The 27,025-nt window shown below is 39.2% G+C and overlaps 1 protein-coding gene across 6 annotated transcripts in view; it reads left to right on the forward strand.

The window, feature by feature from the left end:
• Positions 1–27,025, forward strand: part of sh3pxd2a.L (SH3 and PX domains 2A L homeolog) — a 197,480-nt gene that overhangs the window by 68,623 nt on the left and 101,832 nt on the right. For all 6 annotated transcript variants that reach the window (XM_041568665.1, XM_041568666.1, XM_041568667.1 and 3 more), the window contains 2 exons: positions 17,306–17,382; positions 18,654–18,745. In XM_041568665.1, the coding sequence (XP_041424599.1) occupies positions 17,306–17,382; positions 18,654–18,745 (169 nt within the window). The remainder of the gene's footprint in view (positions 1–17,305; positions 17,383–18,653; positions 18,746–27,025) is intronic.

Genomic DNA, 27,025 nt, shown 5'->3' on the forward strand with positions numbered 1-27,025 from the left:
TGAGACCACGATTTTCTTGGAACGATCATACGAATTGACCATCAACTAAGAAGTCCAATTTTCCAGGAAAACAAAGGGGAGCCGCCTGCTTGGCCCTGCAAACATAGATAGATTGCACTGGGACAGACAAAGATTTTTTGACCTGGCCGATCAATTTCCTGACAGATGTCGGCCGAAAAATTGTTAGATGTACGATCGATCGAATCCCACTAACCGCATGATAATTTCGAAGGATTGGTTGGACTTCCCTAAAATCGGTCGTTCGGCAAGAAGAATCGTCGCGTCTATGGGGAGCTTTAGTAGAAAACAACAAGACATCTTTTTCTGATCTTGTTTGTGTTGTAAGATTGTCATCTATATCTTTTCAAATATTAAACTTTTCAAATAAAACTTGTGCATACCAGAAGAACTTTGCTAGATCACCAATATATGACTTTTTGCCTGCTATAGCCATAAAAACACAGGCCAATAAACTACAGATTTCATCAAGAGTGACCACTATTTGGTGTGTCCAGCAGTTGGTCCTGGGCAGACTTGAAGCCTTTGTTGTGCACACTCTTGAGATATAGGCCACCATTTTTATCTAATTTATTTATATTGGACACTATAATGCCCAGTATCCATAGTCATACAGTAGTAACTGGATTTGTGGTGTGTTGTAGTCCCAAATAGGAGACTGCAGACTTGACAAACCTAGTCATACCTAGTAGAGAGGAAATTGAACACATTAAAAATATCAGATCAAATAACAGAGAGAGTTCCTCTAACATATGTTACCTCTCCTTTAAGGGGTCCACTGATTGAGGAAGTATACATTGTGTTCATTCTCCATGCACAATTGACTTGAGAAATTAGCTACAGTTCAGTTAATTATTAGACTGCGGCTGTTTGAATGAAACAGGAAGCTCACAGTTAGAGGCAAAGCAATGGAGGGTATTCTTTTCATGGGTCAATTAAGAAGCCCAGAGGATCCATGTACTGTATTTACAAAATATAAGTGTAGGCAGATCATGGTTAGAGATTTTATGGAGTGTGTAAAAGTGTAATGCCTTGTTTATAAGGATAAAGATATAAGCAGTTACATTATTGGGGCTTGCATGAGCAAGTTGTAACATACCCTGGTGGTCTTGTGGCTCTAGTCCTCTTCGTTCAAGCACCGGTTTCTCAATGGCGCACACGGCCGCTCGCTTCCGAGTTAACGTCATTGCGCTGAGTGGCGCAAAATTCTAATATTTAAAGGGGCTTTGAACTCAAACTCATTGCCCGTTGTTAGGTCTAACTTGTTAGTATACTGGATGTGATTCCTGTCCTGTTTGATTCCTGTTTTCACCCTTTCCTGCCTGACTACGCTGAACTCTGCCAATCCTGACCCTTGCCTGCCTGACTATTCTGGATTCTACCGGTATTGACCCTTGCCTGTCTGCCTGTATCTTTGACCCTTGCCTGACTGACCTTGCTCGAACTCCGCCTGAACCGACCACTGCCTGCCTGAACCTGCTTGAACTCTGCCTGTACCAACCCCAGCCCGCCTGACTACGCTTTTCGTCTATTCCCTGAACTGTTGCCTTCCGTCCAAAACCTTGGTAATGACCGTGCCCCTTAGCCTGTCCAGAACTCTTACTCATATTAAGACCTGGTGGCATCTGAGTAGCTGAGTGCTCCTCCTGTGGCCAAAGGTTGCTGCTACAGGCGGAAGCACGATAGGGAGCCGATCGTGACAAAAGTACAGAGTTGCCTTGTACTCTTACAGCAACATAGAGGCACAAAAATGAATGAGCTGAATGTTCCTTTAATTGAATATTTTAGCAACAATGTTGTCCACACATGGGTCAATATTTTCATCCAACTTTGTGATTGTGTGTGGCTCCGTAACAGTTGACATGGCTGATGCACACTCTGGTGCAATGGAGCCACATTTGATTGTTTTGCTGATGGCTTCCATGGCTTGGCCAATGTCTGTATATGACGATTTGTAGCCAACCTACAATTAGAATGTGTTGCACTTTTGTGTAGTTATCCAACTCATTGACTGAAGAGTGTTTTCATTTAATGAAAACAGTAAAATGTCCTCATCCAAGTCTTGTCTAAACCATATCCGTAAAATCAGCATGTATGTTGTCAGCTTACTGAGGGGTTATTGAACATGCCACTCTCTGTGACATTGATCTTCTTATGGCAGTGCTGCTAATACAGGAATTCTTAACTTGGGTTGGGACCCAAATTTGGTCCCCAGAATGATCAGAGGAGGTCACTTTGATCTCACTATATACAACAGCATTAAAATGGGGGTATTTGCACCAAGTTTTAGGTGCTCAAGCTAATTCTTATACTTCATTTGGGCTCCCATGGCCTTCAGAAGATTTATTTGGACTTGAATTTGGATTCGAGTTCATGTTCTCTTAGTATTAGATGAGCAGTTTTTAAAGGAATTACCAGCCGAGTAGGTTGAAATAACTGCTGTTTCGTGCCTTCTGTCTATTTAAATAAAAAATATCTGAAACCAAAAAGCAAGTTAGGCTGAAGAACAAGTTCTCTAAGTTGTGTGCGGTTATATGAAGTTAAAATATCAAAACTATACGAGTTCTCATTTGAGCTCACCACTGGATATCTAAAGCTTATATTTCATGCAGTCTTACTCTGAAATGTGAACAAGCATTCAGCTGTTATAACTGACAACACTCATAAATATAACTTATGTTGATGCTGTTTGGCCCTGCTTTACCCCTGAGGGAAGCGTTGCAAGATATTAGAAATGTGATTAGCTAATCATTGTTTTGCTGGGATCCTTACAAGCTGGATCATGCCTGACTTGTGTCCCAGTCTTGGGCTGACTAATAGACATGGTATGATGTGGAATAAGGTTCATTATATTGCATAGTAGCTCATCATTTTCTTAAGTGAAAGACAAGTGATTTATGAGAGACATGGTAATACTTAACCTGTTGTTACAAGAAGCGCCACAGATATAATATTTGTCAAGTAAGCTAAAACAATATAGTAATTAACTCATCTTACTATACTGTAGTTATAGATGATAAAAAGACACAGAAACACCCTTTCACTTGCCTATTGGAAATACTAAAGTAATATTTATGTATATGAGAATACAGATGTATAGGAATTTTAGAATCTGACAGCTTCCATGTAATCACTGTTTAACCCGATCAATCCAACTGGTCTAATTGGACTAGATACAGTCTGGTAGTAGATGAGATGTTGGTGCCAATAGCAATAGAGATAATAGCCTCTGGGAAGTATGTGACTGTGGGATAGCAGGTATAGTAGGGAGAGATGGTGCCTATAGTAACAGTGGTATAATAGTCTCTGGAAAGGTACTGTGACTGTGGGATAACAGGTATAGTAGGGAGAGGTGGTGTCTAGTAACAGTGGGATAATAGTCTCTGGGAAGGGAGTGTGACTGTGGGATAGCAGGTATAGTAGGGAGAGATGATGCCTATATTAATAGTAGGATATTAGTCTCTGGGAAGGGAGTGTAACTGTGGGATAGCAGGTATAGTAGGGAGAGATGGTGCCTATAGTAACAGTGGATAATAGTCTCTGGGAAGGGAGTGTGACTGTGGGATAGCAGGTATAGTAGGGAGAGATGGTGCCTATAGTAACAGTGGATAATAGTCTCTGGGAAGGGAGTGTGACTGTGGGACAGCAGGTATAGTAGGGAGAGATGGTGCCTATAGTAACAGTGGATAATAGTCTCTGGGAAGGGACTGTGACTGTGGGATAGCAGGTATAGTAGGGAGAGATGGTGTCTATAGTAACAGTGGGATAATAGTCTCTGGGAAGGGACTGTGACTGTGGGATAGCAGGTATAGTAGGGAGAGATTGTGCCTATAGTAACAGTGGATAATAGTCTCTGGGAAGGGAGTGTGACTGTGGGATAGCAGGTATAGTAGGGAGAGATTGTGCCTATAGTAACAGTGGATAATAGTCTCTGGGAAGGGAGTGTGACTGTGGAATAGAAGGTATAGTAGGGGGAGATGGTGCCTATAATAACAGTGGATAATAGTCTCTGGGAAGGGACTGTGACTGTGGGATAGCAGGTATAGTAGGGAGAGATGGTGCCTATAGTAACAGTGGGATAATAGTGTCTGGGAAGGGAGTGTGACTGGGATAGCAGGTATAGTAGGGAGGGATGGAGCCTATAGTAACAGTGGGATATTAGTCTCTGGGAAGGGACTGTAGCTGTGGGATAACAGGTATAGTATTCAGAGATGGTGCCTATAGTAACAGTGGGATAATAGTCTCTGGGAAGGGAGTGTGACTGTGGGATAGCAGTTATAGTAGGGAGAGATGGTGGCTATAGTAACAGTGGGATAATAGTGTCTGGGAAGGGACTTTGGCTGTGGGATAGCAGGTATAGTAGGGAGAGATGGTGCCTATAGTAGCAGTGGGATAATAGTCTCTGGGGAGGGACTGTGACTGTGGGATAGCAGTTATAGTAGGGAGAGATGGTGCCTATAGTAGCAATGGGATAGCAGGTATAGTAGGGAGAGATTGTGTCTATTGTAGCAGTGGGGATAGTTGGGGAGACCCTTAACCTCATATAGGTTATCCCGTAAAGCTTATGGTACTACAGTTAAAGTTCCATATTTAGCCGACAGGAAATTGCCTTTTTAAGCAAAAAAAAAAAAAAAAAAAAAAGATAATATTTAAGATAGACATGGACGAAATCATGCAATAATGTTTGACTTGGGTGGAGTAGCAAATATTCAAAAAACTGTTTTGACTGAATACCGAACAAATCAAATGCAAATTTAAGGAGAATCAACAGTACATCATCTTTTTGCAAACATTTGTCAACTTTAATCATCCAGAGCGTTAAAGCCACATACCAAACCCAATGTCTGGGGTTTCCTTTGTATGAACAATAATGGTTTGACTGAATCCTAAATTTTCAATATGTGCTCCGTCCATTACAGGAACTGAATCTTGGATTTGCTGCATCCCCATATTCGGCAAACAGCATATCATTTTTACTTCTCTTTACTATATTACTTAATATAGGTAATAGAGTCTTCTAAATGCATCGCTATATACGTGTGCTCTTGAAAGTGCCCTTTCACACTCAGTATAAATAAGTGTATTACACAGAAGGCTCTTAACCTTCCTGCATTTGGAAATGTTTTTCGGTCTTCCCCTCAATAGCAAGAGGTGTTTATTTTGTGTGGTTTGTTGTGAGGTTAGGATACATATGTACCTCCACTGAGATCAAACATGCTTCTGAATGTAGACGTCAGCAGCCCAGATTTCTGAAGCTCTCGACCGCAGCAGCACTTGTGGCTACCGTGGCTTCTGTTTGATTATTGCAAATACAGCTTGTGGCTAGGCCCATCAGAAAGTGAGTCTACACTGCCGCCTCCTCAATCTGACTGTGCCACCGACTGTTTGTCTGGCAGGCTTTGGTCTGAAAAGCCATAGATTGGATGTAGTTGGTGATGTTCCTTCCATTGGGGCTGATTGACCTTAGTTCCTAGAAGGTAGTAGTGGGGACAGTCCTTTTAATTATATCCCTTAGATCGATGGCCCAGTTCAAATCCTGACCTCTCAGGAGTCTCTGTGCAGAAGCTTCCAGAAAACAGGTCAATTAAAATAATTTCATACAGTTGTAGTATGTGTGTAGGTGGTCATAGTATACAAATGACAAAACTCCACAAGGGCTGCCATTTTTATAATAAAAATATATTTTTTATACTATTTTATGGCGGCCCTTGTGGAATTTTTTGAGTGTCTGGATGCCCCTTGTTTTTGTCGTAGGTGGCCTACACTGGTTAATGGCTGCAGACTCGGACTTTCGATGGGGCCTGCCGTCGTGTCTGTCTGACCCATATCTGATCAAAAATCAAGCAGTTGAGCAGGTTTGATTTTCCTGTTATGGCGAGGATACACATTGATGTCCTGTCCCGATGGCCTGCATTTACCTTCATTGTGATCTGATTGTTTGTCGGAGCTCAAGATTGCCATATCAAAGAAATATCTGCTTGTTTGGCAACCTCAGCAAAGTTTTATGGTTAGCTCATGTTCGGTGGATGATCCTGAGTGTCTTTGTATTATGGATATCGATCAGCATGTTTGAAAATTTCATTTTATGCACATATACATGAAACCAGAAAGCTCCAAATTACAGGAAGGCTGTTTCCGATAGACACTATTTTGATCAAATAATTAAAAATTTTAAAAAGGATTTCCTTTATCTCTGTATTAATAAAACATTACCATGGATTTTATCACAGCTAACTTATAATTAAACCTCATTGGTGGCAAAACAATCCTATTGGGTTTAAGTTAATTTCTAATGTGTTTTATAATATTATAAAGTATTTTTTTGGAGATTTAGGGTATTATTTATCAAAATCTGACCAATTAGGCACAGGTTTTTTTTCTCCTTTTTTATTAATCCGTTTTTCTGTTAATTTCCAGTGCGGGCAAATTTTTAGGGATATGACACTCAAAATCTTTTTTTTTTGGAATTTTTGCCCGAAAACCACAAATCTTCAGATTAATGCATGAAACTCGGCACAAATCAGGATATCTTCTGGACTTCTCCCTTTGACTTCTACATGAACTCAGCAAGTCTGAGTTGGAGTAATTTTTAATTTGGACTTTTAACATCCTTAAGGTTTAATAAATTCTGAAAAGTTTTTTTTTCCCACTAAAAATTCAGATTTTATAGTATAAAAACCATGCATTTTTTGAGTTTTTGGCATTTGGACTTTAAATAACCCCCTTAAGATGTGGACACCCATATTACAGAAAGACCCCTTATCCGTAAAAACCCAGGTCCTGAGCATTCTGTATAACAGGTCTCATACCTGTACCATGTTGGTCATTGGTTTTTGCATTGACACATGAGAAAGCAAATTTCTGTGTTTGAATGTTTCCAAACCATGATAAACGTTAATGTGTTACCTCATTTGCACCTTCTCAGCAGACAGTGGGAAAATATTTAACACGTGCTAATTACTTCCTGTTGTTTTGCTTGCAGAGAGCAGGTTACAGCCACCTGTTGCGGAAGTTTGGGGCCAAAGAGAACTGCCCGTGAAATGAGAACTTTAACAATAGGAAGCCTTTACATGCTCATCTATGAATAGCACAAAAGAGAGTTGTATTTTCACACATTGGGCCAGATTAATTTCAGTGAGAAGAAGTTATCTCATGGTTTATCACATGAAAACTCATGGATGAGTTTATTCAAGGAGAAAAAAATGTTCTCCTAATTCAATTCCATTTTTTCCCTATAGACTTCAGTTTTTCCCCTCCAGATGAACGTTTTTGTAAATTGAATCGCATCTCTAATTTAATCTCGTGCATGAGTTTTCCTGTGATAAACCATTTTCCCACTGAATTGAATCGGGTCTATTATCTTGATATCTTGCATACCACTCATATTAATATTATATAGATTGATATAGAAAATATAAGACTATATATTACATTCTTTACCTTAAATGGAATGTAAACTGAAAATTTCAGTTATGCATAATTAAAGAACATTTAATTCTAACCTTCCAATATCCATTAATTGCCAACATGTAAATATAATTGTTATTGAAAACAGCGTCAGTCCTTCTCTGCACTCCTGGTTCCCATTCTTATTCTTGTAGCAATGTTGCAGAAAATCGACTCTCCTGTAGCCAAGAAAGGTCAGATTTCCATGAAAAGTTGCTTAGAATGACATTTTTTTTTTACTTGGTGAAATTTTTTTCAGGTTTTCGTCTCCTTTAAAATCCTTTTTTTTTTTTTTTTTACTAATTACTAGTCTGTTTTATAGAGGGATATAGACTTAGTCCTTTGCACAGAGCAGGTACGGAACTGGGGAAATTATTTATGGCTGTGGTAGGCTTGTACGCACGTTATCTCCCCAGACACACTGGTGGGCAAAACAGAAACACTCAGTAAGTGTCATATTCTAATCTCCATGGGCTTCTGTGGTTCTACTCAATGATTAAAGGGGGGTTGAAAGCTTTTCTTTATGGTGTGTTCCATGTATTTGCGAATGAGCTCATGAAGCTTTTAACTTCTAGGTCACACTGATCCCCAACCAGTGGCTCGAGAGCAACATGTTGCTCTTCGACCACTTGGATGTTGCTCCCAGTGGCCTCAAAGCAGATGCTTCTTTTTTGATTTCCAGGCTTGGAGGCAAGTTTTGGTTGTATAAAAACAAAGTGTATTGCCAAACAGAGCCTCCTGTATGCTGCAAGTCCTCATAGGGGGCTACCAATAGTCAATCATAGCCCATATTTGGCATTCCCTGCAACTTTTTGCATGTTTGTGTTGCTCTCCAACTTATTTCTACATTTTAATGTGGCTCACGGGTAAAAAAAAAGGTTGGGGACCCCTGTTCGAGGGGGTTAATTATCAAAGTCGAGTTTGTGAGGTTTGTGAAGTTTTTTTATACCTCGAATAAACTCACAACTCAAACATATGCTTATTTATGAAAAAACTCAACTCAGTGCAATCGGGGGAAAAACTGGAATACTCGAATTGATGGAGTTATCGGCAAAAAAAACTTGAATCACTCGAACTGATCAAGTTTTCGTGTGAAAACCACAGAAAAAAATTAGAACATAATGAAGGCTACCAACATCTTCAAATGGTTCAGGGGACCTCTGCCATTGACTTCTACATGACCTCGACAAGTTTTATCTGAAGTTTTTTCAGATTCAAGCTATTTAAAGCTTCAGGGCATAATGAATCTCGAAAAATTTGAGTTTTTACTGAAACTACCCTCGAAAAATTCTAATTTTTCGGGAAAACACATCTGGACCTTTGCACCATTGGAACATTCCACTCCTACCTGCACCCCATGGAAAAAGGGTGATCAATCCCTACAATTCTGCATCCTCTGCTTCCATTATATGGATTTACATTAGTATTTGGCTGTCAATGCAAGTCAGGGTGTGAGTTTGAGCCCTTTGACAACATGTTTTCGAACTCTACTGAAGCATCCAACTGTCATCCCTAAATCCCTGCCTTGGGAAACATGTGTAGACAAATCATTTTCATGTGTTTACAGTACATATTTGGACTCTTTGAAGTCTGACAGCACCTAAAGACCACCTCTGTGTGCGAACCCCAAAAGAGTGAAGACACTAAGGCTTTTTATAAGCCTTTTAGACCCCACAGTAAGCCTACACCCAATTCATGCTGCCTGCTTTTCTCTAATAGACAACTAATGTCCAGAATGTTTCTTGCTTCTTCTCGCTTCCAACAGGGGCTACTCGTTATTTCTGGAAGCTGTCCACTCTGCATTGACTGCAGTGGTTGGAACATGGCAGCAGCTGACGTAGGCAGGCATTAAATTTGTTGCAGCTCATCAGTGCGGCTATTTTATCTGTGCGTATTTATTTTGGACAAACTGGGCAAATTAAGGATTTTTCATGTAGTGCCTGTGCCTGTTCAGCCCAGGAGTCTCAAACCTCAGAATTTCCTCCAAACCACCCCAAAAAGTATTAATGAGAGATGTTCACAATTGTAATTGTAAACAAGGTGATGCATTAACCCTGCCAGCCTCACATAATACATCCCATTTATATTGCTTGGTTTCTGTGTGGTCACCACGAGGTTTAGGCTTTCAGAAGCTTATTTGGTGCAAAATATTCTGCTTTATGCCCTGAGAAATGTCAGAGCCGATCAGTTAAAGTGTTCAGTGAGACCTCCTGTCAGATCATTATTCAGAGCAGTACTGATTTATATTCAAGCTTTAAAGAAAATTATTTGCAATAAACACAGCCTCTAACCAGAAGTGATAAAAATGCTACCGACAGCCAGCGGGGTCACTTTGTAAGGCTCCATAGCCACAGGCTGATTATAATCAGAAGGGACAAGTCTGAAACAAGCACGCTGTTATACAGCTGCAAGAAAGTGATCAGAAGAGCTATTCTTCCAACATTACACTAGAACAGTCACGTCTATTTATAAAAATAGGGGCAGAGCCATCCTTAGTGGGGTTCAGATAGGGGCGACTGCTCTGAGCAGAAGTTGTAGGCACAGTAGAACACGATGGGAAAGGGAGAACTTATGCAGCTGCTGCCAAATCTACAACCTTTGTACTCCCGGCCAGCACCCACTACCAGCGGGCAGTTAGTGGGCACATGTGGTTGTTTTAACGTAGGTTCAACGGTTCTACTTGATTTAAAAAAAAGTGTCCCGCAAAGTTTGTTTAGCCTTAGGCCTAAATCCCATAGTAGGTTTTTAATTAAACTGGTGTTTATTGAGAGTGCTGCAGCTGAATTAAGCAGTATGGTAGCTCAACTCAGCATAGCCACAGACAACCCTATAGTAGAGTCCTTCGTGGATCCAATTTCTGAGACCTGGATCCGACCCGGACCCGCAGCTCTCAACCTGGACCGCAACCTGCATATTTACCCGCTTGGATCTGCTACCGGACTCACAAGTGCCTTATCCACAACCCGATCCACAGCCCGCCAACCACCATTAAACTAGGAGTGCTGTTGCTGCAAATCGGAAGTGACATCATGAAAAGTGGGCGGGGCAAAAAAGTATCAAAAAAATTGTAAAAGAGTAAAATATAGATAAGAAATATAGATGAGACCTGCAACTGCCTGATGATAATTCTACCAGCATCCCTCAGGGTACCTGTTTATTTTGCGGGTAACCCACGGGTACCTGACCTGCTGCAGGACTCTACCCTATAATAGGGGTTTGATCAAACCCAATCCGAATCCTCATTTGCATATGTAAATTAGGGGTGGGAGGGAAATTGCGTGACTTTTTGTCATAAAAGAAGATTTTTTTCCCCTTTTCCTTTCCTGACCCTAATTTACATATGCAAATTAGGATTTGGTTCGGTATTCGGCCAAATCTTTCACCAAGGATTCAGGGATTCGGCTGAATCCCAAATAGTGTATTTGGTGCATCCCTAGCGTATATATAGTATGAAGATATACATGTCCTCTGGCATATATATATATATATATATATCTATATATATATATATATATCTATATATATATATATATATTACACTGGCCCCACCAAGCCTGTTGCCTGAACCCCTAGCTGGTCATTTTATCCAATGAAAAGATCTAATCTATCTGCATGTTTGAGTTAAATAAATCCATTTATGTCAAGGCAAAAATATACGCTAACTATATTTAGGGTGGAACTGTTTATCTATTTTTCCTTAAACACTCAGCAATCATCAGGGGGAGTGCAAATTATTTACACACAGTATTTTAATTATTAGTCTGTTTTCATGTTTAAATATAAATAGGAGCTGTCACGCTATTTATATAGTAATCAGCACAGGCAGTGACATGTATATCTATGCCTCGACTCTGACAACCAAACCATAGCATAAAGATAATTGCATTAGACCCAGTATGCTCTATGAATGGCTTAATCGTGATCCTCTTGCCCGGCTGTAGATAATATAGACAATACTGATTAATGGCTTCCCACTTTTTACAGACTTGTAAAGTAGCAGCTTGTAATGCAGCTCTTTTATTTCTGCTGGACAAGATGAATGTTAAAACATTTCCATTTGCTTTCTGTTTGAACTCTCTGAAGAACTGATGGCTCATTAACAAGCGACACCATAGGGTGAATCGGTGGGGTAGCAGTTGGGCTTGCCTTTGGCATTGGCTTTCTGTTGTTCCAGAAGAGTAACCGATTAGCTCATTTAGCCCAAATTAAACTCTGCTGGCATGCGGTGGAAAGCAGCTGGTGGTTTAAAACAATGTAGGTCACATTTAGTGGGTAAGGAGCACATTGGTTAGGCTGTTATGTATCAATGAAATATGGACTTAGTGGACCATGAGGTTGTTTTGACAGTTAAAAGAGGGGTTTATACACTGTACACGAAACGACTCATTTCATTGTTATCTTGTATAAGTGATGTAGAGCCTGTCCCCATGTAATCTGTTTCTCTTTCCTTTGTTGTGTTGTTCATCAACAAAAGGGAAAGGAGCGTGTAGAATGGTTCATCAAAAGTTCTACGGGCAACAGAGCACCTAGGGATCTACAGAGCAAAGGTCTAACAAGCACATACGGATACACACCAATCATATCCTGCTGGGAACTGAATAGTCATACTTTGCCATGTTTCAATTGTGAGGGGGATATGTAGTAACAACACATCTTCAGGTTCATTTTATTAGACTAAACATTTTGAGGGACTGCCTGCTGTGGCTCCTCTCTGAGATTTTCTGCACACTTTGGAATTCTGGTTCTGCAGCTCCCTTGGTGTTTATAGATAGATTGTGTTGTTGTTGTATCTGGACATTGTCTAGGTATTAAAATACTAATTCAAAATTGTAAATATATGTGTTTTTGTGTCTGAAAGTAATCTTTGTTTCCATACTTACAGTAAAATATAAGCCCATCTGTTTCCCTCCAGGTTCTAGTTCAGTCTCACCCCAAAAAAAGAGACATTGGTTTGAACGTTTTACCACCAACTCAACCACTCTTCACTGTGTCATCTGCATATTTTCCCATGGTGATGGCCTTAGTGACAGGTGTCTGTTGCAGGTCAATAGCCCATTTTGTTTGATTGTTGGCCCAGACGAGAGTGCTGTAAGGGGGTACAGTTTTGCACCCTTAAGGACTTCCACTGGATCTCAGCCTGTATTGACCAGTTTGACCTACATTGGGTATAGCCAGACATGTTAGTGATACCCTGGTCCTATAGGCAAATCATGTTGTGTGTAATCCAAGTATGCCTGGGACATCATGGGATATTTATTGTCCTTAATAGTGACCAAGGCTGGAATAATGTTAGATCTTCTAATTATTTTTACAGCTGTCTTTTAATTTATTATTCATAATATTGAGATTAGTTACTTGCAATCCTCCAGATTTTGCAGGACTACAACTCCCACCATCACCCAAAATGAGATGGGTGGTCAGATCTTTCTCATTTCCATATCTTTTCCCACTGTATTAAAGATGAGCTTGTGGGAAGTCATATTTATTTTTGTTTGGTTAGGTGGAAAATGTGCTTTTTTTTGTCTGCACACGAGCAGTGAAGCAGATGTTTCTGTTTGGTTCTGGGAATTGCATGAATTATATTTTGCTTTTTTTATTTCATGAGTTTATAAGCTCAAAAACCCCAGTGTGCAAGAAGTTTCTCTTTTCTCAAAAATAGATTGCTGCTCTTCTTGATGGCTGTAGAAGACCTTAAGCAGTCATTTTTAAGTTTGTTTCTGAGATAACTCTGAACCCATGCTTCTACACGACTGCCTAGAAGGTTGGGGAGTCATAATCTTGTGCTTAGCAACTATGCTTACACATGTGCCCTATACTGTAGATATAGTTTAAAATGTTTGATTACTGGTACTCAATAGAGGACAACAAAGACTTCTATTTGGAGGGCTTCTCTAGTTTATATACTTTTATGAACTGACTGTTGCAGATTCTGCTTTTGCTTGTATCAGCCATTGTTTTCAGAATTTTTCCAATAACTCAACATATCTCTGTCTGTCAGTATCCTACTCCTTCTACAAGATACCAAGCAAGGGAGGGAGTGTGGTTAAAAAGAAGTTGAAGGCATGGAAAACCCTAATGGATTGTCATCGGAATTGGTATTCATCTTCAATAACAGTTTATAAAGGAAAATATATAATTTTGTATCACCTTAAAATTATTCAGTACAGGTATGGGACCTGTTATCCAGAATGCTCGGGACCTGGGGTTTTCCGGATAATGGATCTTTCTGTAATTTGGGTCTTCATGCCTTATGTCTACTAGAAATTTATTTAAACATTAAATAAACCCAATAGGCTGGTTTTGCTTCCAATAAGGATTAATTGTATCTTAGTTGGGATCAAGTACAAACTACTGTTTTATTATTACAGAGAAAAAGGAAATCATTTTTAAAAATTTGGATTATTTGGATAAAATGGAGTCTATGGGAGACAGCCATTCCGTACTTCAGAGCTTTCTGGATATCGGGTTTCTGGATAAGGGATCCTATACCTGTATACCTCTTTGTTCAACATTTATTCTATGAATAGGGCTTGTGCTGAACATATTTTTTGCGTATTTTACTTTTTTTTTTTTACAAATGGGGAATTTAAGGTTGCTTCTCCATGTTTGGTCTCTGTGAGGAAGATAACAGATTACCGTAATTGCACATCTAATTGCTCTGCACAATGGCCATAACAAAGGGGAAAGGGTTGCATACTGGTGGTAATCTATCTACATTGCAAGGAGCAGCTTCACTTTACTTGTTTGTCCTGTTCAACTGAACAAATAACATATAAACTATATTTTTGTGATTAAAACAAAGGGCATTACGTATGTCAGCAAACCCCCTATTAATCGAACTCAGAATAGGTACAGAATGAGTGGATAGTAAGCTTTTTAACAAATATCCCATTTCCTTTTACATTTCCTAGTCATTCTTATCAGCGCTGTTGTGAAGACAATATCCAGAAGCCCAAGTGTAGAAGTGGAAGTCATCTACATGCCAGTTTTTCCAGCTTTTCTCTTCGGTTCTGAGTTTTTCAACAATATCCTCAAGCTGAATGTGTGAATACTAAAGCAACACAAGTAACAGGCCTATTTTTTAATTTTCCCATTTATGAAGAAATGGAAGTAACTTAACTGTAAAAGTCACGGATAGGCTAGAACTGGGCTCTTGTGTACTCAGTATGCTCACCTTGACAAAATATGCTCTTGGCCCTGATACTTACAGATATACCAAACTAAAGCTGGCCAAACATAAACCAACCCTGCCTGTCAAATTGGGATCAGCTAGATATGTTTCAGGTACTGTAGGTTATCACTGGTGTGGACCAATGTCAACAGAAGCAGATCCAACCAGGGTCCATCCAATCATATCAGCCTAATGTCGACCATCACTTGAGTGTCTATATATGGCAAAGATCTGCTCATATAAAGACCTCATTAAACAAGCATTAATTATGCTGTTTACATTTTCACACTTTATTTAGCTGACCTAATGGTCATGTATGCTTACTGATGGCAGGACAAAATAGCTGATATTAAGTCTCAATATTAATAATCCAACCTAAAGCTGTCCACCTGTCTAGAAACCCATAACATCCCAACTACATAAGCTTAGCTTGCTCCATGATATGTGTCAAGCAAAGCTGTTGGAACTCTAGAAAGTACAAAGTAAGAAATGAATGTGCCGTGGGATAAAAACTTGGCAAATTGCACCTGTTGTTTTTTTGCATTCTGCCAATTTACAGGATTATAAGAATTACAGAGTTATAAACCCAGACTCTGCACAGTTATTTTATGTTCATTTAACATCAGTAATGCAATACCTGATTAGGAGGGTATTTGTTACTTTCAATATACTATATACAGTATCATTGATTTGGGGTAGAATCACAGCGGATGGCATTAGATGTTTATCAATTAGGGGTATTCAGTCTTTTTCCTAGTAGAATCTTATGTTTAATCTTAATACAGAAATTCTTTATATTATATCTATATTCCCTTGATTTTTTCCTTGTTCAAACATACATTATTAACCCTGTGACCCATGCTGGCAAATTCTTATGTGCAGACAAATGAGATGCAGTTTTTGTTCAGACCTGTAGTTGATGGAATGGAGAGCTAAAATAGCACAACAAAAACCAACAGTCCCCTGTAGAGCCAACACTGACCCTCTTTGTGTGAGCTCCAGCAAAAATCCCCATCCAACTGGCAACCAGGAGAGTCCAACTCACAAACCATCAGCAAGAAGTCACTCACTGTTCTTGTATTAGGCAAAGAGAATCAGAAGCTTACTCTCCGATGCTCCACTTTCTGAAGCGAGACAGCCGTCCCTTCAGTATTCAGTAACCACAAGTTAGTGTGGTTGTACAAAGACTAAACAAAATAAGACCTTCATTTTAGATACCAGGGTCAGCCAAATACACAACTGGCAAGAGTTTTTGGCTTGTATAAGCAAAGTTAATGAAGCAGCACTGTGCTAGGAGTATGTTTGAATGTTCCCTTTAAGTTTTTGAAGCCTGTGTGTGGGAAACATCATTTTGGGCAAGTTTTTCTGACAGTTGTGGTGGTGGGTGGGTCAGAGCAAGTAATTAATGGTACATCGTATCTCTCTATGTATACAATGAGCACTGTGTCCCTGTGACCGTATATATTCTTATTTATGTGTGGACGTACAACATTATCCCTGTGTTTTATAAGTCTAGGTTAGTGTCATAAATCCTGTGCAGCACTCAGCTTAGACGGAATCTTGGTGTTTGCTTGCATGTAGGTGTGTAAGAGATGGTGAATCTGTGAGGGAGAAGTTATCTAAATGGCACATGCCAAAATGTAAATACTGGGACCATCATGGGGTTTGTAAGCTCCACATATGTCCAGATACTATTTGGCAGCTAGGAAATGTAAGATGGTTTGCCATAGGTCAAAACTGATGTTCCAGGGTATGATTTGAAAACTCCTTAGCGACCCATATACTAGTGCAGATGTTGTGGGTGCCAGACAAACAAAGGATCTCCCCAGAGCGTTTGCTTGCTATAACCAAACAAACCTTATTTTTATGGGTTTCAGTAGTCTAAAGACTAAAACTCAGGAAAACAGACATCAAACAGGTTTCATTCCTCATTTAGAGGGTGCCTTCTGAGATGCAAGCCCGAGACTTTTAAGCCATGGATACATGAAAACATTGCCACAAATTGTTCCTCATCAAGAAGTATTGTAATTCCAACAGTGGAAAGATCAATACAAAATTCCACAGACCCAAATGAAAGTGGCTGGCGATGGCTCCTCAACATACTCGGAACATCTATGCTCATTATTCACACAAAACAGGACGTTGCATATGCCTTATTTACATATACTGTGTTATTACACAGCTTATTTACCCCTCCACGCTAAAATGGGAAAGAGATTTAGATATGGACATAACCAAAAAGTTGTGGTGGACAATCTGGGATGCAGCGGTGAAGACCTCTATTTGTACAGTAAGCTAAGAGCATACACTGCTATTTTGACCTCAGTGCATTTAAAAACGGATGTTTGTGGCATCTGCATCCATGGATGAGAGGGTCATTAATGCCCATTTGGTGGTTCTATGTGGTGGAACGAATTCTGCAATGTCTCCCAATCACCTTTAGGAAAAAGCGTTTGTCTTGGGCCCCCAGCACAGGCATTGGAGAGTCATTAGAAGATTAACAGTCCTGGCTGTTTCTGGGTTTTAAAACTGTTATTTATGAGATGTTTTCTCATGACCAAGTTATTTATTAAGTATGTACAATAGATGAATGTATGGAATAGCTGGTTTTAATATATCATTTTCTGTGGATGCCTTTCTTTAGGTTCTTATTTTTAATTGTTTCCATAGGTAAGATTCTCTTTCGGAGGAGCCATATTCGAGATGTTGCAGTGAAGAGGCTGAAACCTATTGATGAATACTGCCGGGTACGGACCATTTAAACCTTCTGTTATTTCATAATATAAGGCAACATAAGCTGGTGATCTAATTAGAGAAGCCAAGATGAGAGAGCTTAAAGATGAAGAAAACCCCATATGGTAGCTAGAGTTGCAGGGACGGAGTTACCAAAACTCAACAAAAACATTGAATGAGAGTGTAGATCCTCAACTGGAACGTCTAAAGATTGTTTTTTTTTGTGGAAGGGATTGTTCCTTTGCTCACGTAGACAGTGACATGTATACGGCCTCATGGCTTAGTCCTTAGGATACAATATTCTAGTATCTCTACTTCATTTGGAACTGTGGTCACTGCTAAACTTTTGCCACATAGTAGACTGATTATATTGAATATTACATATTCATGGGCTGGATCAGGGATTCCCAACATTTTGAACCCGTGAGCAACATTCTGAAGTAAAAGGAGTTGGGGAGCAACACAAGCATAAAAAAATGTTCTTGGGGTGCCAATAAGGGCTGTGATTGACCATTTAGTACCCCCTATGTGGATTGTCAACATACATTGAGGCTTTGTTTGGCAGTACATCTGTTTCTTATGCAACCAAAACTTGCCTCCAAGCCAAGAATTCAAAAATAAGCACCTGCTTTGAGGCCACTGGGAGCAACATCCAAGAGGTTGGAGAGCAGCATGTTGCTCACGAACTACTGGGTGTTGATTACTGGGCTAGATTATAAAACCTTCATCCACTGGGCCATGGAAATCAATTAAAGGGCTTCTGTGGACCCTCTGTGGATTATTTTATGGACATCATTGTTATTAGCCATCAAACTCAAACCAACTTACCCATTACTAACAAAGCTAAACTGGAACACCCCCATTTGAAAAAGTATAACTCTTTTGAGCATAAAGATATGAGGATTCAGTTCCTACTGCAAAACTGCTCTGTTGCCCATGTGAACCTTCTGAGGTGAATATATAATGTACATTAGGTACCAGCACTTTCATATAAAGGCGGTTTATTTTTTTTAAACATTTTTTAAATTACACAAGTTTAAATGAAAGAAGTGTCACAAATGACATCATAACATAACTAAGCAAAATTTAAAGGGATTTATTTTGCAGTTTATTCCCTAGGCTATAAACTTTCAGGGTCATGGACCTCATGTCAGTTCATTTTATAGCAATAATGAATATATTTGAGCTTTATAAATTAACAGTAATAGTAAAGAGTTATGGTTCTTCTGTGTTATATGGTCTTTTATCAACTGGCTCATGGTGGTTTGTGTTGATTGCTTTGCAGGCTCTGGTCAAGTTGCCAGCTCATATATCACGGTGTGAAGAAGTCTTAAGATTCTTTGAGGCTCGGCCAGATGACCTGGATCCTCCAAAGGAGTAAGTACATCTCGTGCAAGGATGCCGGGAGCTTAGTTATTATTCATCTACTAGACTGAAAACAATGTACCCAATCTCCATTGCTCACAGTGTGTGAGGAACATTCCTTTGCATGTATACATGAATAGAAGTGCTTAATTTCCTCTACAAAGTTTGTTTCTTTAAACAGCAAAATGTAGATATTTACGAAATCTATAGTTCTTTTAATTTGGACAAATACCATTTTTGGTTACCAAATTTATGCCCTAATTTGCATATCCAGACTTGAATAAAACTAGCACCTGTAAACATAAAGAAATTGTCATTTTCAATTGTCCAGATATATAAAGTTACGTGACTTTAAGGGGCTGATTTATCAAGGGTCGATTTTCTAATGTAAAAAACTTTGAAATTAGAATTAAAAAAGATCAACTGAAAATTATTAAATAAACTCCTGAGTTTTTTTTGTAGCAGAATAGGTCCATTTTCGATTGAATTCGAATCATACGAATAAAAGTTTCTTCCCCAAAAAAACCTTTGATATTTCAAAGTCCACCAATTGACTCCAAATAGGTTCTAGGAGGTCCCCCATAGGCTAAAACCGCAATTTGGTTTTAGATGGTGAATGGGTGAAGTCGAATTTTTAAAGAGACAGTACATGATAAATTTTGAAATTCAAATTTTCGATTTTTTTTTTATATTTGAATCAAATTTGGACTATTCCCTAGTCGAAGTACACAAAAATTAGCTTGAAATTCGAATTTTAACTTCGACCTTTGATAAATCTGTCCCTAAGGGTTCGGGTTCTGTTCAACTGGGATTTGACTGAATCCTCCAAAAAGGTGCAAGTATTCAGTGTAACCCTAAACTTATACAGTATGGGGCAGATTTATCAAGGGTCGAATTTCGAAGTTAAAAATACTTTAAAATTCGACCATTGTATTGAAATACATCGACTTTGTATATCGAAGTCAAAGTTTTTTTTCATCTAATTTGGGTATCCTGCGGTCGAAGTAAAATCGTTTGCTCGAACGATTAAATCCTTCGAATCGATTCGAAGGATTTCAGCGATCGATCAAACAATTTTAATTCCACTTTCAAAAACTTAGAAAAATGCTCTAGAAGGCCCCCATAGGCTAACATAGCACTTCGGAAATTTTAATTTGGTGAAGTATTGAAGTCTAAGTTTTTTTAAAGAGACAGTACTTCGATTATCGAATGGTCGAATATTCGAAGATTTTACTTCGAGTCGAAGTCGTAGTATCCTATTTGAGCATCCAAAAAATTACTTTGAATATTGAATTTTTTTTACTTTGAAAATTCCCTCGAATTCACTTCGACCCTTGATAAATCTGCCCCTAAGTGTATGGTATTTTTCATGACCAGGGGAGTTGTTGAATCTTAGTTTATATGGAATGTAAAACAAACAATATAATCATTTCTGCTCATGTATATACAGTAAATGCTAAATGTTTCTTAATTAAACATGGTATGTATAGAGAAATATTTCCCATTTAAGAAGCAAATGTTTTAGTATTGTGAATAATGTATTCCAGTACTATAATGGGCCTAAAACCCTTATCAGTTTTCCTTATCCAGATTGTATCTCAGATTTGGTTAAATGATAGTCATATCAGCAACTTCCTGCGTCAACGGCCTTTCGATATCAGATGGTTGGGAACATGCCTTTGTCTGCATTATGTGGGTACTGGCATGCCAAACAGTGAGTTGTAGTTAAAGGAATAGTTCAGTGTGAAAATAAAAACTGTGTAAATAGATAGGCTGTGTAAAATAAAAAATGTTTCTAATATAGTTAGTTAGCAAAAAATTTAATATATAAAGGCTGGAGTGAACAGATGTCTAATAAAACAGCCAGAATCCAACTTCCTGCTTTTCAGCTCTATAACTCTGAGTTAGTCAGCGACTTGAAGGGGGGCCACATGGTACATTTCTGTTCAGTGAGTTTGTAATTGATCCTCAGCATTCAGCTCAGATTCAAAAGCAACAGATATGACCCATGTGCCCCCCCCCCTCAAGTCTCTGATTGGTTACTGCTTGGTAACCAGGGTAACCAGTCAGTGTAAACCAAGAGAGCTGAAAAGCAGGAAGTAGTGTCTGACTGACATGTTATAGATCAAATCACTCCAGTCTTTATACATTACATTTTTGGCTAACTAACTATATTAGAAACATTTTTTAATTTGCACAGCCTATCTATTTACCCAGTTTTTATTTTTACACTGAACAATTCCTTTAAGGGACAGCTGTTTAAACATTTATCATTGGGAAAACAAAAGGCCTAAGATAAACAATGGGTTTTGGTAAGATCTCCCAAATCATGGTTTATTTCAAAGGCTTGGAAGCCAATGGACTTGAAGGTAACATACCAGTAAAGCAAAGGGCTCTGCTCTGAATCTGCAGTGATTTCTCCATTGTTTTCTGAAAGTCAGAAACCTCAACATCAATTTCATAATGAATAAAAAATACAATCATAATATGAGCTCGTCTGCCATTTAAATAAGCATTTTTTAAATAAAGAGGAATGATGGAACAATAGCTTCTTGCCTAAAGCTGGCCATAAGGGCAGAGACACAGGTGGAGATTCGGGAGATTTAGTCACCCTGCGACAAATCGCCTCTTCTTCGGGCACTAATCTCCCCGCAATTCCTTCTTACGAGGAAACTTCAGACGACTTCGGAAAATGAACGCACCGAGTGCCATCCCGCCGGCAATTTAAACTCTAGCTGGCAGGAAGGCATTGCGGGGAGATTAGTCGCCCGAAGAAGAGGTGATTTGTCTCCCGAATCTCCAAATGTGTCTTTGCCCTTAATGTAATACAGACAGGGGGCGGAACAGTCTCAGAGGAAGGCCTGGATGATTCTATTCATATTTATAGTATATTGGCACATGTGGAGTTTTGTCACTGACCTTTTTCTCAGATCATCTCCCATTGTAATTAAAGGCTAAAGCTGGCCACAGACACACACATCCTATCGTACGAATCGAGGATTCGTACGATTTTCGGATCGTGTGTGGAGAGTGCCGACAGCATTCGTCCGGCGGAGATCGGTCGTTTGGTCGACCGGTCAGGTTTGATTTTGACCCGACCGATCCCGCCAGAGCCCATTGCACATCCTAATCGGATCATTCGGCCATACGGCCTAACAATCCGATTACCCCAGATATAGCCATGCTCGTTAATGGCATATCGTTTGGCGACATCTTTGCGTCTATGGCCACCTTTACATGATATTCTCTGGTTGCTGAGAGATCTGTGATGTCTCTACCTTGAACAGTATATAATGTGTATAAAGAGTGTCCTGCAATGGATGTCTTAATCATGTAAACCTTCTTGTTTCAAAAATAAGTATCTATGTGGAAACTGTATATCCAGGAAGCTCTGAAGGGCCAATTTGAAACTAATTTTAATTATTCAAAATGATTTTTTTTGTCATAAAATAGTTCTTTGAACTTGATGGTAACTAAAATGCATGAATTAATATTAGTGGCAAAACAGTCCTGTTGGGTGTATTTCATGATTAAACAATTTTAGCTGATTTAAGATATGGTCATCAAGACTGCACAAGACATTTTTGATTACAGATTACGTACTTGTTCTAGGCTGTACCCAGGCATTGTTATATTGGTTTTCTGATACAGCAGGACATAATTAGAGTAGAGGGTCCATAACGTATAAAAACTTGCTCATAGAAACCAATGACTGCAGCTCCTATCCTTCAGTTTCACATGGTCAAGAGCAGATCTTTCTCTTTCCCATGCCCTTCCATTTCTAACTGCCATGAAACCCTTGAGTGCTCCAGAGCAGTCGGTGATACACAGCTAAAGACTTCCAGGCCTTTAACCTTCTGACATTTTTAAGTATCTTGAGATAACGGGCCCTTCCCTCTAACAGTAGACATAGAGATAAAAAGATGACTCACTTGATTGAAAACTGTCTGCTTTTCTAACTTCAGAATACATCATTGCCTTGGTTCTGTTCATTTCTCTTTGAAAAACAGACATCACTCAGAGCTGACGTTGAAATCTAACAGAGATCCTAAGAAGAAAGCCTTCTGATAACCAGTAATCTTTCAAGACTCACATGTTAGCAATAAGGTCATAAAGTTGAGAATTTTGATGTCTGGCTTCTAATTTTATTACTCTGTTGGTGCTTTTAGTCATCTTCTTGGTGTGTCCAAACCTGTTGCCTGTGTGTGTCCTGGCAGATCTATGAGAGTGGAAAAAAATAAGAGAAGCTTAGCTGTAGGTAGGGTTGCCACCTTTTCTGGAAAGCAATAACAGCCTTCCTATATATTTAGTTTTTTTCCCTATTAATAACATTCAACCATCATTTTTACAGGCCAGGCCGGTAAAATACTGGCCAGGTGGCAACCTTAGCTGTAGGGTTGTCACTTTTCTGGTGGCACCTTACCTGCCGGGCTCTATTTACCATAGAGGGAGGCACATGGGTACAATACACCAAGGAATTGGACAATCGTGTGCAAGGAATGGGTTTACTGGGGTGGGTCACCGAGCTATAGGTGGTGGCAGTGGGGATGGATTGTTTTAAATGGAGCATGGTGGTACATGTGTAATATCAGTACAGGACCTAGCTGGTGATTCAATGGCTGGCTGGAAATCATACTTAGCTGAGAAAGAATGAAGAAAACTGAGGTTAAAAAAGAGCAAAACGTGACCCTCCAATGTAACTAAAGCCAACAGCACTATTAGATCTCGTGTAAAAAATAAATGTGACTAATAAAAAAGCAACCTCTATGTGACTGCAGTGCCCATTTCTTTTCTTGTAAATAGAATTCTAGATTTAAGGAAAATTTAAAAATGAAATATTTTTTCCTTATTGTTATATTGTTTGTTGTTCAGCACAAGTCCCATTGCTGTAAGCACAAACAAGGCGTCCTATTGAGTTACAAATGGCAGATGTTAATGAGTGTATGATACTGGCTGGGTCAGTCTGATGGTGTGTGTTTGTGTGTGAGTGTGCCAGAGGTCAGACATGGGAGTTGGGCTCCGTGCGGGAGATGAAGAGGAGCTTTCAGACCTTGCATTTTCCAGATGTGCTATTTGAATCTGGAGGCGGAGAACTCCAAGGCTCAAGACAGATTTGCTTTGTGATCTCTTGAAAAATATAAAATATGATACTTTTAATATTGTTGCCTTTAGGGGTATTTAAGAAGGGAAAATAAACAATCCCACTCCATGTTTTCTGCATTATAGGTCTGCATGTTTGTGCACCCACCAGCTGTACATTTGAACCCATATACATCATATACATATCTACAATATCCTGTATCCTCTTCTTTAAATTAACTTTTAGTAGATTGATTTGTAGGTTTGTTTTTTTGAATTATTTAGCATTTTTGTTCAGCAGCTCTTCAGTTTGGAACTTTAGTAGATATCTAGTTTTGAACATGAGCGCATTCCCTTTAAAGATGAACTACCCCTTTAAAAAGATATTTTAGAAAGGGAGTAAACTCCGAAATTCGTTTGCTTTTACTCGTGATTGTTCTACAGTCCACTTTTGGACCCCACACTAGTAGTCTCTGGGCACCTTTCGCCCCAAAACAAATGGTGTATATGGTACATCTTCAATTACACTGGACCTTTTCATGTTTCAAGGGGCCCTTGAAAATCAGGTTCGGACTTAAATGGGAAAATGTCCTACTTCTTTTTGTTTATTTTTCTGTTCATTTTTTAATCATGGGGTGAATAGGCCTTGGCCTTGGGAAATGGTCAGGCAAGATTCACATAAGTAACATGTTTAAATCCATCAGGGCAGAAATATGAGCTTTAGCAATATATTATTAAAGGGATACTGTCATGGGAGAAAACATTTTTTTCAAAATGAATCAGTTAATAGTGCTGCTCCAGCAGAATTTTGCGCTGAAATCCATTTCTCAAAAGAGCAAACAGATTTTTTTATATTCAATTTTGAAATCTGAGATGGGGTTAGACATATTGTCAATTTCCCAGCTGCCCCAAGTCATGTGACTTGTGCTCTGCTAAACTTCGATCACTCTTTACTGCTGTACTGCAAGATGGAGTGATATCACCCCCTCCCTTTTCCCCCCCAGCAGCCAAACAAAAGAACAATGGGAAGGTAGCCAGATAACAGCTCCCTAACACAAAATAACAGCTGCCTGGTAGATCTAAGAACAACACTCAATAGTAAAAACCAATGTCCCACTGAGATACATTCAGTTACATTGAGAAGGAAAAACAGCAGCCTGCCAGAAAGCATTTCTCTCCTAAAGTGCAGGCACAAGTCACATGACCAGGGGCAGCTGGGAAATTGACAAAATGTCTAGCCCCATGTCAGATTTCAAAATTAAATATTAAAAAATCTGTTTGCTCTTTTGAGAAATGGATTTCAGTGCAGAATTCTGCTGGAGTAGCACTATTAACTGATGCGTTTTGAAAAAAACATGTTTTCCGATGACAGGATCCTTTTAATTTGTTTTTTGCACTTTGCCCCACACCTAGGGGTAGAATTGAAAATTCGAATTTGAATTTTCACATTTTTTTTATGGCCAAAACTCTTAAATTCAAATTTAGAATTATCCAAACTTGATTCGAGTTTGAATTTCAAGATTTATCATACTCTGGCCCTTTAAAGGGACCAATTTGGATATGTTAGTAGCCTTCCTGACATTCAAGTTTTTTTCTGAGAAAAAACTCAAATCGAGTTTAGCCAAATTTGATTTGAATTCAATACGAGTATTCGAGTTGGTAAAATTTGTGTGGGTTTTGGATATTCAATTTTTTTTCTTAAATAACCTCCGTCGAATTTCAAGTATATTCGATATTGAAGGAGTTTAAAAAAACTCACATGAATTCGAAATTCGACCTTTTTATAAATGTGCCTCCCCGCCTCCATAGGTGCAGCTCCAGAATATTGCCCAAAGACCTGTGTCTCTCCCATGAGAGACACTGGGTAGGACTATACTGTATTACTGAATAGCAAACTGGGGTTGGTTCATGGATTTTTTTCTTGGATGCCCCCTGGCTGGGACATTAAAACCCAGCCTGTAACATTACTTTCCAACATACTGTGGCATTTAATTCAGTACAAAGCACACGCTCCACAAATCCCTGGGTGCAAATATGTTCTGTGGATGGATCCTAAGAAGTTCCCGTGGGATTATTAACTATCACCCCTTCACCCCTGGCTCTTTGCTAGGTGTAGGGAGGGTTATAGGTACTTGTGATAATTGTGTAGGGTTAGTTTTACTTTAGTTTGTGTAGCCTTGAACTTTTACTAATTTCCCATCTTAATCCATGGGAGGGGGCTGAGGTTAAAGGGTCCTCAATTACTCCACAAATGGCTGTTTCCTAACCTTTGATCTCGGTCTCCTTTCAGTGTCTTGTCATTTTTTCTTTGTATTGAACTTGCATCAAAGTGACGCCAAGCTCATAATATTGCAGCAAAGGTTTATGGGGTTTGGATTGGGCTCATCATGACTGGTCCATGACTCAGGCAAAGAGGTAAAGTCTTTTTATAGCTGCAGCAGACAAATGCATTGTCAATGCCTAATAAGCAAGACAAGTTAATTGGCCCTTTACAAAATAGAATGTCAAACAAACGGCTCCTCCCTGGGGGGGCTCCAGTAGTGTTTTTCAAGCAGTTCTTCTCAGCAGCTGTAGGGAACAGGCCCTTGTAATGTGTCAAAATTAATTTACGTCTCTGATACCACCCATTGTGATTCTCATACTTTGGACTATTCTCCTGTTCACTTCTGTCTTCTAAGAGCAGGACTCTCCAATCTTTTTTTATCATTGAGCCACAGTCAAATGTTAAAAGAGTTGGGGAGGAACACAAGAATGAAGAAGGTTCTTGGAAATGCCAAATAAGGGTTGTGATTGGCTATATCGTAGCCCTATGTGGATTGTAGAAAGTGGCTGGACAGCCACGAAACGCGTTAAGACAATGGTTCTTTAATGTTTCTACAATGATGTGCCGCTTTTAATGGACTAATACATTTTGTAATTTTTATTATAACACTCCACTTCATTTCTGTGGTGCTCCGTGTCTCTGCATACAGTTTAGACTACAAAGTTTTTCCGGGGTACTTTCCCTAACGTGATGCACACAGAGGAGAAGTTATACACCGTGGTGCTCCCAGGTAACTCATTTTGTGAACTGTTTCAGACTATGTGGATTGGTAGCCTACATGAGGCTCTGTTTGGCCATAACCCTATTTTTATGCAACCAAAATGTCTCCTAGTCAGGAATTGACAAATAAACACCTGCTTTGAGGCCACTGGAAGCAACATCCAAGGGGT

This window comes from Xenopus laevis, chromosome 7L (genome assembly GCF_017654675.1).
Source record: "Xenopus laevis strain J_2021 chromosome 7L, Xenopus_laevis_v10.1, whole genome shotgun sequence".
NCBI classification, from domain to species: domain Eukaryota; kingdom Metazoa; phylum Chordata; class Amphibia; order Anura; family Pipidae; genus Xenopus; species Xenopus laevis.